The 13,456-nt window shown below is 43.2% G+C and overlaps 1 protein-coding gene across 4 annotated transcripts in view; it reads right to left on the bottom strand.

The window, feature by feature from the left end:
• Positions 1 to 204: 204 nt before the first annotated feature.
• The window catches only part of BRAF (B-Raf proto-oncogene, serine/threonine kinase), a 172,100-nt gene continuing 158,848 nt past the window's right edge, over positions 205 to 13,456 (bottom strand). For 2 of the 4 annotated variants that reach the window (XM_082254635.1, XM_082254637.1), the window contains 2 exons: positions 9,328 to 9,462; positions 6,951 to 7,320 (listed from right to left, as the gene is read on the bottom strand). In XM_082254635.1, the coding sequence (XP_082110761.1) occupies positions 7,141 to 7,320; positions 9,328 to 9,462 (315 nt within the window). In that variant the 3' untranslated portion in view covers positions 6,951 to 7,140. Of the gene's footprint in view, positions 833 to 6,950; positions 7,321 to 9,327; positions 9,463 to 13,456 lie in introns of those variants that run through there. The other 2 variants (XM_082254636.1, XM_082254638.1) reach the window with 2 other exon arrangements.

Below are 13,456 nucleotides of genomic sequence, written 5' to 3'. Positions count from 1 at the left end.
ACTGTATTCCTGCGAAGATTCCAGCAGGGTTGGTATAAAACCATAACTCTTGGGATGGGCTGTGGTTGAGGATGGAGAGAAAACCTGAGGTTATAACTCTCCAGACTATGGACTAAAGTCATTGATTTTATAATGTACCCAATTCCCTAAGACCCATTACATTCTCAGATGCACACTGTCTGACAATAGGTAAAGTCATTCCCGAATGGTCAGCACAGCTCTCCAATAAGATAAAAAGCAAAGTGCCAAAAAACAATCAGAGTTTGGCTTTTAGGGGTCTGTCTAATAGAAAACAGATACATTTGCTATGGGTTACTACACTTCAATCCCCAGGTTTGGTCCTAGTGCTGCTTTACTCCTTAAAATAGGAGAAAATGGACATGGGAGTGAGATAGAAGGGTGGGGGCTAAGGAGATCCAGCATTTTATTTTCCAAAATTCTAGGGAGGGAGGGGGCAAAATAATTAAAGTAGACAGTCCTGTTATGATTGGAGCAGAATCCAGAGAGATCATGAAGGCCCCAGTGTTAGTATCTTAAGAGTCAGAAAACACAGTCTCTGCAGTGAAGATCCGCCTTCTCGTTCTCAAGGCCACGCCTCTCCTCTGCTGTGTGTACACTGGTAGGGGTGTACAGAAGTTTCTGCTGGTCCCTCTCCAACCCTCTACCCCTTTTGTTTCATTGATGGTTCATGCTGCTCCCTTTTAATATGGGTGTGTTATCTGCTTTTTTTGTATGTAGTCCCAGTGCTAAGAAACTAGAGGAACACGAGACTTAAAGTAGTAACAGAGGTGCTTGTGGTGACTGTGCAGTTACTTGAAGGCTGTAAATTCTCCTGCAGAGGGAGTACAAAAGAATCACAAGTTTATTAAAAGAAGATGCAAGTCTGAGAAGAATTAAAGAGCAAGTACTAGACAGGTTAGTGATGGAAGGATGTACAACATACAAACATGTACAAAATGTAAAGATCTCCAACGACAGGTGATTAGGATTGTGAATGAATTGTAAATGAATACAAACAAGATACAGTAGTTGTGGCCTATCCTTGCAATGGCAGAGCAGTTTTTAAGCAGTCTCACTCTACTTTAAACGTTTTAGGTCTATACCCTGAAAAACAATCTGTGTTTAAAGGTGAGCTCTAGGAATATAAAAACAGCACCATAATGCAGCTCAGTAATCATTATTACATCAATAAATATTTTGTAAGAGACTTTAAAGGGGCAAGATTTGCAAATATGGGTCAAGTGTGCACCGGAAACAGCCATTTACAGCAAGTCAATGATTAATCAAATAGTAGACTGTGGGTTAGACGTCAATCAGATTGCTGGCTGTGACCATATCAGAGTTCTCTGCACTCATTGTCCCTGAGACTCAACAGAAAGCAAGAGGAAATCCCTTTTTTGATGTCACAGGAACAGACACCCTTACTGGAAGGAATGCCCACACTTCCTGTTCTGGTGACAGATGTAAAACTTTGAATTTCCTCTTCATTTCTCTCTCATTTGGCAATGGTCACCAAGAATGGACACAAAAATAGGTCAGATCTTGCCAGTGGAGACCCAGACACAATAAACACCTGGATTGTAAGCTCTATTGAGCAAGACCCTCTGATTCCTCCTGTATTGAATTGTATTGTAACTGTACTGTCTGCCCACATGTTGTAAAACGCTGCACAAATTGTTGGCGCTATATGAATCCTGTATATAATGATCCTTTCTCTACTTAAAACTAGTTTGAAGGGTATTTAAATCCAAAACATAAAATATATGTTACAGCTTACCAGTCCTTAGATGTGGTGGTTGCATTACTTGCCTATTTTAGCTTTTTTTTTTTTTCCCACATGGTGATCTTGCTAGTAGCATAGCTCCTACCATAGGTTGACAACATGCAGCATTGTCACCTTGGGTTGCTTTCCTGATTTTTTAATCAGAAAAAGTTTGAGCTATAACCAATAAACAGAGCACATACAATCTAGACCAGCTTTTTTCAACCAGGGCGCCTTCAGATTTCTCTAGGGGTGCCTTGGCAAAATGCCTGAGAATTGCCCAAAATTGTATACAAGCCAGTGGGTGAATGAAGCCTGCCTATTAGATACACAAAGCCATAGGTTTTTGTTATGCATCATTACAAACTTCTAGACACTGGCATTCTAACAACCAATGATGTCATCAGTTGATAAGGAGAATGTTGGTCACCTACACAGCCTCCTTGTGTGACCCTCCCCTGCCCCTCTCCATAAGCACTGGGGTTACATTAGCTGAGTGTTGGGGAGAAACTGAGAGGGAAGAGAAACAGTGGAATACTAATCAGTACCAGTGTGCAAAAGTGTATTTGCTTTGGAAGAATAAATCACTTAATGTTGGATGTTCTACGTGTGTGGGTGTTGCTGCATTATGTAAAACTATTATTATAGATTTTTACATTTTAGCATGGGGTGCCTCAAGACTGTCCACAATTTTAATGGGTGCCTTATGATTGCCCTCAAATTTCAAAGTGTGCCTTGACTAAGAAAATGTTGAGGAACACTGATCTAGACACACAGCAGTAGGATGCTTACCTGGTTTGGCATAACATAGGGAGGTGGGGTTTTGTAGTTTACAGAAGACAGCTGGGAAGGTTAATAACATTTGACACTATTTCTGGTAGGATCAACAGGTATTTTTATCTATTTGCAGAAAAATTTACTTGGCTTGAAAAAGAAAACCAATGAAGCCACCACATTTAAGGACTGATAAGCTGAATTATATTAGATTTGTGTTCTTAGGTTTAGATGTCACTTAACTGCTTAGTGAGTCAATGACCTAGAACAAATATGCAGTCTGTAAAGCTGGAAATCCCACTTTGCATGCTTGTCCTTTAGAAGCAAGGATGTGGATGATGCCCTCTGGATGAAATCCATTTAGTAGAGTACAGGACAGGATACAGGCTCTTTAATCGTTACTACTGGGGGATGTGCAACCACCTTCAGTTGAGTATGCAGCAATATCCCCCTTTACAGCCCCTCCTACTCGCAGCTAACCTTCATTTTGTTGCAAGCAATAAGGAGATGGGAACAAAGGGGAGAGACCACTAAGAAAAAAAAAAATCCTTATTTTATTGACAGAACGAGTCAAAAAGGGCTGGAGAGACAAAGAGCAGCATGTAGCACATTTTCCACAAATCTGCTATCAGAGAAAGCTTTAACATTCATTATTCAACACTGGCATAACGTAAAAGTATTAAAAAAAAGCCTAGGTGGCAGCCTTGCAAATTTGAGAAACAGTTGCCGTATGCTAAAAAGTCAGCTGACTTGTCAACTGTCCCTCCCCCCCCGCAAGTGATCAGACCAGAGCGCCCTCGGGAGTCAGAATAGGAGTTACAATGGGGGTCGGAACAAATTTAAGCATAATTAGAAAACACCTGGACTTCCACTTTAAAGGTGTTTATTACATGGGGGCTCAGCTGACCAGCATTTAAAGTAGTTCTATAGGCAAAACTTTTTTTTTTTGGTAGAGTAAGGGAGGGTTATAACTCCTGTAAGGTTTATTTTTGCCCTCTTTATCCCAATAGGGAGATTTACCTTCATTTCCTGTCCCATAGTCAAAATAGGAAGTGAAAGGAAATCCCTGCAAAGGAAAGTCCCACAAATCCTGCTCATGTGGATTGAGAGAAGACTCACCCTGGAGAGTGGACAGTGGCATTGGTATGGATGGAACTAGGATTTTGGGCCATGCGCTTAGTCCAGACAGCAATGGTACAACAGACTGCCACTGACATGGCGTGAATGGCAGGGCCCACCAAGGAAAAGCCTCCACGGGGGTTGTGAGGGTCTTGTTAAGAGAAGAAATAGCAGGGTCTACCACAGGAAGTAGAAACCTTTTCTCAAAAAGATAATGCTGGGAGAAACATTTTGGAGGAGTAAAAAACTTCTCAGGGTATGCCAATTAGCATATAGGTGAGGCTCTACTAGCAATTGAGCCCATACTGAATACCTTACTGAGAGAAAACTCAAGATCGTGCATTGTCTAAAAGAGTAGCTATAGTACATTTTAGCTTGGATAAAACCTCTGTTACAGGCGTGTCACCCTGATTTGACGCTCAAGAGGAAAACTATACATCTGCCACCTCCTTTTCAGGCAATGTGTTTGGCTCAAGAGCAAAATCAATTTTTTAGAAGGGGAGATCGAAGGGGTACATCTCGATTCCTGCTGCCTATTGCCTTCATAAAGGCCAGACATTCTGTCATTGTGGTAGAAAATTATTTTCAAGATAGAAATGAGGAACTAAATGTGACAGAAAGGCCAGCACCATGGCCAGAAGAAAGCAGGGAGTCAAAGTGGGTGCAACTCTCAGAGAAGAGGGTACTAAGGCTGCTAATGGTTATTCTACCACACCCAGTGGAGCTAAAAGCCAAGCCTGAGCTAGTAAGTCCATCTTACCCTTTTCCCTGTGGATGGGGGATATTGCCGGTCAGAAGCCTCACCTGCGAAGAGGAAGGGTGTGCAGCCACAGTAACCCCAAATAGAACGAACCGGAGCAGGTGCTTGGATAGGGCAAACTCAGTAGCACCCTCGTACCAGTGGATTAACCCCATCCTTGGCTCCACCCTCCAGGATGGGTATACCCACACAGGGCTCTGCTCCAGGCAGGACATAAACCCGGATCTGTAAAGCATCTTGTGGCTAACTCTAAGAATTGCACTACGTCCCAAGGGGAGTGCCCACAGCAGGATCCAGTACAAAAAAGTAAAATTAAAAAAGTCGGCTCTGCATCTTCCACCAGGCGTGGTCCAGATATGGTCCCTCCAAAGCTTGGCTGAGGAGTCAATTGATATGGAAGCTGTATGAGGAGCCTCAGTGGCTATGGTGCAGTCTACTAAAAAAAAAAATGATCTTGGAATAATATCATCCACAGAGAAAACCTAAAGACACTAATAAAAAACTAAAAAATAAGTGTAGTTGGGAGTAGGAGGGGATATATAGGGGGATGTCCCCGTTTACCAATTGCCTGAAGGTAGCTGCATATAAATCAGTTGTAATAATGAAATGAGCCTGTCTCATTTCTTGTACAACTAAGAAAACAGGTTCACAAATACACCTTCTCTGGTATATCTACCCTAGATGGTTCCCTTGCAAATTTTCACTTGGAATATAAAGGTCATGGATGAGATGCGACGAGGTATGACTTTGCAGTCAATTAAAAATCAAAAAACGTGCTGCGCCAGAAGTGCACAAAAATAATAAGTGATTAATGAATCAACAAGTGTTATCAACAAAATATGGTGTCCATCATATGTGCTCTGATGAAACATAAATGTTCATATAAAGTGCTCCAAAGTAATGATTAGTATATCCAGGTGATGACAGGACAGCCTCAATCCCTTGTGAATCAAGCAGGAACCACCAGTGTGTGAACTCCCTCCACCAGTAAGATTGGCCTCTCACCTTGATACCAGACCCAAACGGGCCAGCATGAGCATATCAGGGGATAAACAGACTATCACAGGTAACCTCTCCAGCCTTCACCTCCGGGGGTCGCCAGGACATAAAATAAAGATAAAGCAAAGATCTAGTGCTCTCTGAATGTAAATAATGAGCTTTTATTGAGCATAAAGGGGTAACTCACATTTGTTGGGCACTCAGCCGTGCCTGCTGTTATGGCATTCAGTGTTGGAGAGTAGCACCCGAGCGATCGGCGTCAGGCACGCAGGCTCCGCCTCCCTATACGCGTTACGCCTGAAGCGTGGGCTCCGTTTGGCTTCTTCCGAACGGAGCCCACGCTTCAGGCGTAACGCGTATAGGGAGGCGGAGCCTGCGTGCCTGACGCCGATCGCTCGGGTGCTACTCTCCAACACTGAATGCCATAACAGCAGGCACGGCTGAGTGCCCAACAAATGTGAGTTACCCCTTTATGCTCAATAAAAGCTCATTATTTACATTCAGAGAGCACTAGATCTTTGCTTTATCTTTATTTTATGTCCTGGCGACCCCCGGAGGTGAAGGCTGGAGAGGTTACCTGTGATAGTCTGTTTATCCCCTGATATGCTCATGCTGGCCCGTTTGGGTCTGGTATCAAGGTGAGAGGCCAATCTTACTGGTGGAGGGAGTTCACACACTGGTGGTTCCTGCTTGATTCACAAGGGATTGAGGCTGTCCTGTCATCACCTGGATATACTAATCATTACTTTGGAGCACTTTATATGAACATTTAGAACACTTCCGAACGGAGCCCACGCTTCAGGCGTAACGCGTATAGGGAGGCGGAGCCTGCGTGCCTGACGCCGATCGCTCGGGTGCTACTCTCCAACACTGAATGCCATAACAGCAGGCACGGCTGAGTGCCCAACAAATGTGAGTTACCCCTTTATGCTCAATAAAAGCTCATTATTTACATTCAGAGAGCACTAGATCTTTGCTTTATCTTTATTTTATGTCCTGGCGACCCCCGGAGGTGAAGGCTGGAGAGGTTACCTGTGATAGTCTGTTTATCCCCTGATATGCTCATGCTGGCCCGTTTGGGTCTGGTATCAAGGTGAGAGGCCAATCTTACTGGTGGAGGGAGTTCACACACTGGTGGTTCCTGCTTGATTCACAAGGGATTGAGGCTGTCCTGTCATCACCTGGATATACTAATCATTACTTTGGAGCACTTTATATGAACATTTATGTTTCATCAGAGCACATATGATGGACACCATATTTTGTTGATAACACTTGTTGATTCATTAATCACTTATTATTTTTGTGCACTTCTGGCGCAGCACGTTTTTTGATTTTTATGTTTTTGTTGTGAGGTGTGGACACAATTTGTGTATGCAGCCGGATTTATATATTGATTTATTCTAGCACATTTATACACATTTGAATTTCACTTAGTCTTGCGCTGATAGTTTTTTCACTATATTTGCAGTCAATTAAACCTACTGAAGGGACAAGTCATTGTTATTTTTTTTATTTATTACCATTAGACACCTGATAAATCTAAATACAATAAAACTGAAGGCAGCCAGCACTTTAGAAGTGTATATACAAATAATTAATAGAATATTTAGACAGACTATACAGCTATTGGTGTGTGGTGTGTACAATGAAGCACCACGCAGAAATGTACAGACCCCTGCCAGCAGGGGCACTAGTATCTGGAATTGGGGGAGCTCAGCTGAACTCACAAGCCGTGATTCTCAAACCCACCATATCCGCCACCCTGAATGGGCGTTTTTGGAGATGCACAAGCGTACAGACTGAAGTCTTCTGTCTGGAAGCCGGCTCGATTTAACGATGGCTCAGATGCACTGCGGTGAATTTTTGGCAATGACCGGGCCAGGAGTTCAATGGAGGCAAGAATCTAATGGAGAAGAAAGAGACAAGGTTTGGCAATTTGTGCAAGACAGCTAATAGAAAAGATCAATGAGGCTCATCAGATTTCTCCAGCTTTAAAGCAAAAAAAAAAAAAAAAAAACATAACATAGCAACAATTCCAATTTTCTTTTGTTTAGTAAAATACTTGTTTTAACCTTTGTTACATATCAGTGCTGCTGATCTCCTGTAGCCTATTTGAAGCCACTTTTTGTCTACATGCACTTCAGTGGATAGCTGTGTGGCATATTTTCTGAGAAGGACAATAGTGTACAATGCCTGCGAATTTGTGTTGAAATAGCCACTTCTAGTCCTTGTGTGATGCTGTTCACTTAGACCAGGAAATGCCAGCACAACAATCTTAATGGCAGGATTACCAGGTATTTTAATGAAAACTGCAGTTTTAAAAATATTGAACATGACTTTTGAAATAACACAAAACTTATGTGAGATTGTACCAATTAGGTTGAAAAACCCCAAATCCAAGAAACTCGGGACACTGTGTAAAATCTAAATCTAAATTATAAATCTAAAATGCAATGATTTGAAAATCTCATAAACCCATATTTTATTCACAATAGAAAACATATCAAATGTTTCAACTGATAAAATGTACCAGTTTAAGAATAAATAAGGCAATTTTGAAATTGATGGCAGCAACAAGCCTTAAAAAAGTCAGCGCCAAGGAGTTAACTGAGCTTTGGCCCATAGAAGACAGTGGCGTTTCTGGAACTTGTTCAGATACAGCTTCTTCTTTGCATAATAGAGCTTTATGGGCACTGCAAACTGTGTTCACATACTATGATTTTTGGAAGTATTCCTGAGCCCATGCAGTGATGTCCATCAGAGAATATTGCCCATCAGAGAATAATGCCTGTTTTTAATGCAATGCCATTTGAGGACATGAAGATCACGGACATCTGATTGCATTTCGGCCTTCGTCCTTGAACATTCCCTGAATCTTTATACCATGTACTGTAGACGATGATATATTTAAAGTCTTTGCAATTTTATGTTGAGGAACATTACTCCAAAATTGTTGGACAATTTTTAGACAGCCTTTCAGATTGTTGAACCTCTGCCCATCTTCACTTCTGAGACACTTCCTCTGTAAAGATGCTCTTTTTATACCCATTTATATTGCTGAGCTTTTGCCAATACACCTAATTAGTTGCAATGTTCTTTCAGCTCTTCCTTGTTAGTAAAGCTTACATTGCCAGCTGTTTGTTGACCTGTACCAACTTTTTTTCTTAAAATGGTAAATTTTCTCAATTTAAACAGCCAATACATTTTCTTCGGGCACAGCAGATTACAGATTACAGCCCTGGTACTATGTTATCCCTGTGACAAATCATTGCAATCAGTTACAGTAGAAAGCAAAGCAGTTATTCATGACGTCTTGCTTCCTACTGTGTTCTCTGGTTACAGAACATTTTTGGTATTTTTCTCATTTATATAGCAAAAAAAAAAAAAAAAAAAAAACTGGTGATTAAATGCCACCAAAAGAAAGCGCTCTCCAACTAAAAAATTATAACAATTTCATTTGGGTACAGTGTTGCATGACTGAGTGATTGTCAAAGTGTGACAGCGCTGAAATCTGAAAATTTGCCTGGGAAGGGAGTACAAATGCCCAGTATCAAGGTAGTTAAATTAAGCAAATTAAAGCTAAACATTAGACTCAGCGCCCCACATCAATTGCCCCCCCCCCCCCCATCATGCTTTTTTAGCATGTTTTTGATGACAAGAGGAAGCTTGCACCCGTTTCCTGAAACAAATGAGATGAAAAAAAAAAAAGAAAAAAATTCTAGCCAAATCAATAAATCTTTTCCTGCAAGCATTGAGCATAGCCTTATGGGATCTGTAGTTCAATGGGTTGCTTAAAACTTTTAGACTAAAGAACAGGATAATATTACTATGACTCAAGACTCTTGATACCTCCACTTGCTGGAAGCTGAATCTTTCCAGTTTAATTCAGTTCAAGCTGAAGTCACTTTACCTGTGGAAACAGGGGCCGCTCATCCCTCTTTTTCTTCAGACAGTCCGCCATTAACCGCTTCATCGCTTTGGGACAGTTACTCCGGACTTTGCTGAGGTCTGGAGACAGATAACCTCGACCGACCATAAATATGATCTGACAAGATTAGGAGAAAAAAAAAAAAAGACAGACTGTTTTAGGAGCAGAAAAGCAAAAATTTTTTATTCATGTTATGTCACAATACAACTTCTAATTGGTTTCAGATCTAGAAATTCAAACCCAGGACATGCTGAAAGCAAAAGAAGGCAGCTTCAGTGAAAACCACTTGTCAAAACAATCAGGTGGTCAAAAGACGCAGGCAGCTGGGGAGAAGGATCAGGGCTGCTCTGTGTAAAACCATTGCACAGAATGGGTAAGTTTAAAATGTTTTTAATTGGAAAAAAAAAAAAAAAGAAAAATGGGATCTTTGACTTACGTAAAATCCATTTCTCTGATGTTTGACGAACACAGCTCCTGTCATTCTTGACCACTGGGTTATACTGCCCCCCACAGGAGTAGGACACTAGGTAGAAAAAATTCTGGCTACACCCATGGGCAGTCCCAGGGGGTATACTCCCTCTCCCTGCTATAGTCACTCAGTTTTATTACAAGCAGTGTCAGGAGAATTATAACTCCACAGAGGGGTGGGTGCTGTGTCTGTCAATGAACATCAGAGAAATGGATTTTACAGTAAATCAAAAATCCCATTTTCTCTTTCGTTCATTGACTGACACAGCTTCTGTCATTCTTGACCATTGGGACATCCCAAAGCAGTGTTAAACATGAGGGGTGGGAAATCGCAAAAAAAAAAATTCCCAAGGTTAAACATTAGCCAACCAGGCAACAGGGGCTCAACCAAAAAAACTGGAGCCCATCTGAAAAAAACAATACACCTTTAGAGGATCAGGTCCTCTTAAATAGCAGCCTGCAAAACCTTGCGGCCAAAAGGAAGCATTTCCAGATGCCAACAACTTTATAAAACTTTGTAAAAGTATGGGCCGACGACCAGGTGGCTGCCTTGCAAACCTGCGTCACTGACGCTTGATGACAGAAGGCCCAGGAGGCCCTAAGTGCCCTAGTAGAGTGCGCCTTGACAGGAAAAGGAGGAACTGACCCCTGACTGAATAGGCCTGAACCACCGTCTGTATGATCCATCTGGAAATGGTCACAGAGTAGGCAGACAACCCTTTGCAAGGTCCATCCGTGAGCACAAATAGAGAGTCCGACTTCCTGAAAGACTCGGTAGCTGACAAGTACACCGTAATTGCCAGGACCACATCCAAGGCATGCAAGAGTTTCCTTTGGATGTTTAGGTCTAGGATACAGGGAAGGCCACACAATGTCTTCCTTCAAATGACAGTCAGAGGCCACCTTAGGAAGGAATGATGAACAGGGGCAAAGCACCACCTTATCATTGTGAATCACCAGATAGGGTGAACGACAGAATAAAGCCGCCAGTTTCGACACCCTGTCCGCAGAGGTGATAGCCACGAAAAAGGCCACCTTCTGGGACAGCATAAGCAGGGGAATCTCCCAAATATTTTCAAAAGGAGGCTTCTGTAGAGTTCAAAGAACCAAAATTGAGATCCCAAGGCGGCAACGGAGCCAGCACTGGAGGGACCAAAAGTCGGACACCCTGAAGAAAGGTACGCACCAGGGAGTGTGTGGCCAAAAGTCGTTGCAAGAAGACCGGCAAAGCAGACACCTGGCCCTTGATGGTACTCAAGGCCAGCTTCTGTTTAACCCCCCTTGAAGGAAGGTTAAGATCCAAGCCACCAAGAAGGAGCGAGGATGCACCCCAAAAGACTTACACCACACAATGTACGTCTTCCACGTATGATGGTAGATCTTCCTCAAAGTAGATTTCCTAGCTTTTAACGACGAAGGAATCACTGACTCAGATAAACCTCTATCCTTTAGCACCAGGCATTCAACAGCCAAGCCATCAAAGCGACTGTAAAGAAGGATGGAATATTGGTCCTTGAGACAGCAGATCCTCCCTGAGAGGAAGCTTCCACGACTAGCCGCACCAGATCGGCGTACCAAGCCCGCCAAGGCCAGTCTGGGGCCACTAAGACTACCAGAATTCCTTCTGCCTCGATCCTGTGTAGGGGTTTGGGAAGAAGCTTGAGATGAGGAAAGGCGTATATCACATGATACCGACCCCACGGGGCCACCAGCGCGTCTGCGGTGTCGGCCAGTGGATTCCTTGACCGGGCCATAAATCTCTGCACCTGTCTGTTGAGCCGTGACGCCAACAGATCCACCTTGGGAGGTCCCCACTAGAGACACAACTGATAAAACCCTGCTGGATAAAGGTCCAAAGCCTGCCGACTGAGGTAGTCCGCCTGCCAATTTTCCACTCTGGGAATCTGTACGGCGAGGGCAGGAAGGAACCATTCTGCCCATCTTAGAATGCCGGCTACCTTCAGAGCCGCCAGGGCATTTCTTGTGTCCCCTTGGCGATTGACATAAGCCACGGCCGGGGCATTGTCCGATTAAATGCGCACTGGGCATCCCTGAAGACAATCCATCCAATGATCCAGACATAGTCTGATCACGCAGAGTTCCAGGACATTGATCGGCAGTCTGGACTCCTCCAGCACCAAGATCCCCTGAGAAGAATGCTTGCCGAGGACACCTCCCCAGCTGGACAGGCTGGCATCTGTGGTGACCACTGTCCAATACAATGGGAGGGGAATAGCAAAAAAGACAGATACAATCTCCTGCGCTCGCGTGCGGTGTTAAAGGGACAGCTGTTTTGTTGGCTTCTAGGATCATGCTGCCCTCAAAGGACGATGTGTATCCATATAGACTGAAAACATAGAAAACAAGAGAAGGGCGCACCGACCTAGTGCAATATCACAAGACATTTATTGAGATATTAAAAGACATGCTATACATTACACTCACAAACATATGCTAAAGGTAAGCATGAGGAAAAGGTTTCTTTCTGCAATCCGGAGACCTCAAGAAAAGAAGTGCTTTTCGGTAAAGCAGGAGAACTGAAAGGCTTTGAGCCCTTGTCAATCCCCGTCTACAAGGAGGTTCCTTGCCCTTAGTAGCCTGCAGAAGAAAGGTACTCTTCCCCCCCCTGTGAGACCTTTAATAATGTCATCCAGGGTAGCTCCAAACAGCCGATCTCCTTGAAAAGGAAGATCAGTCAAGGCCTTTTTAGAAGTCGGATCTTCAGACCAGCATTTAAGCCAAAAGACATGCCAAAAGACCACCGCCAAAACAGAGAGGCAAACCATCTGCGGAGCCCCAGCCAAAGAGGCATCACAGATCGACCGCAGCCCCTGGCCCAGCTTGTCCGCCAGCTCAGCAAAGACAGGGGGGAGCTGTTTTCCCTCCAGGTCACGACGTAGGAGCTTAGCCCACTCGGTCAGAACTTGCAACACCAGGGCAATGGTAAATACCAGCCTCATCGCCGAACCAGCTAAGGAATACATAGTGCGGGCCACAGCCTCTGCCTACCAGTCAGCCGGGTCCTTAAAGGCCGGGGACTCTTCAACTAGAATCATGGTTGCCATGTTTAATCTGGAAATCGGAGGGTCCACCACAAGTGGGACAGTCCACTCCTTAACCACTTAAGCCCCGGAGGATTTGGCTGCTAAACGACCAGGGGGTATTTTGCGATTCGGCACTGCGTGACTTTAACGGACAATTGCGCGGTCGTGTGACGCTGTACCTAAACGAATTTGGCGTCCTTTTTTTCCCACAAACAGAGCTTTCTTTTGGCGGTATTTGATCACCTGTGCGATTTTTTGATCACGCGCTATAAACAAAAAAAGAGCGTCAATTTTGCAAAAATAGCAATATTTTTCCCTTTATTTTATATGAAATTCCCCCCCCCAAAAAAAATGTAAAAATCAAAATTTTTTAACATTTTCGGCCAATTTGTTTTATGCTACCTATGTTTGGTAAAAAAAAAAAAAATCGCAAAAAGCGTATTTTGATTGGCTTGCGCAAAAGTTATTGCGTTTACTGACTAAGGGAAAGATTTTTGGCATTTTTGTTGTTTTTTTTTTTAACGCGTAATGGCGGCGATTTTTGACACTTTTGGGGTTACCAGTGACATTTCTACAGTTATCAGTGCTATATATATGCA

The sequence above is a fragment of the Pelophylax lessonae genome (assembly GCF_965119305.1).
Source record: "Pelophylax lessonae genome assembly, chromosome: 4".
NCBI classification, from domain to species: domain Eukaryota; kingdom Metazoa; phylum Chordata; class Amphibia; order Anura; family Ranidae; genus Pelophylax; species Pelophylax lessonae.
Note: the sequence above shows the minus strand (reverse complement) of the source record. Positions and strands in the feature narration are given on the sequence as shown.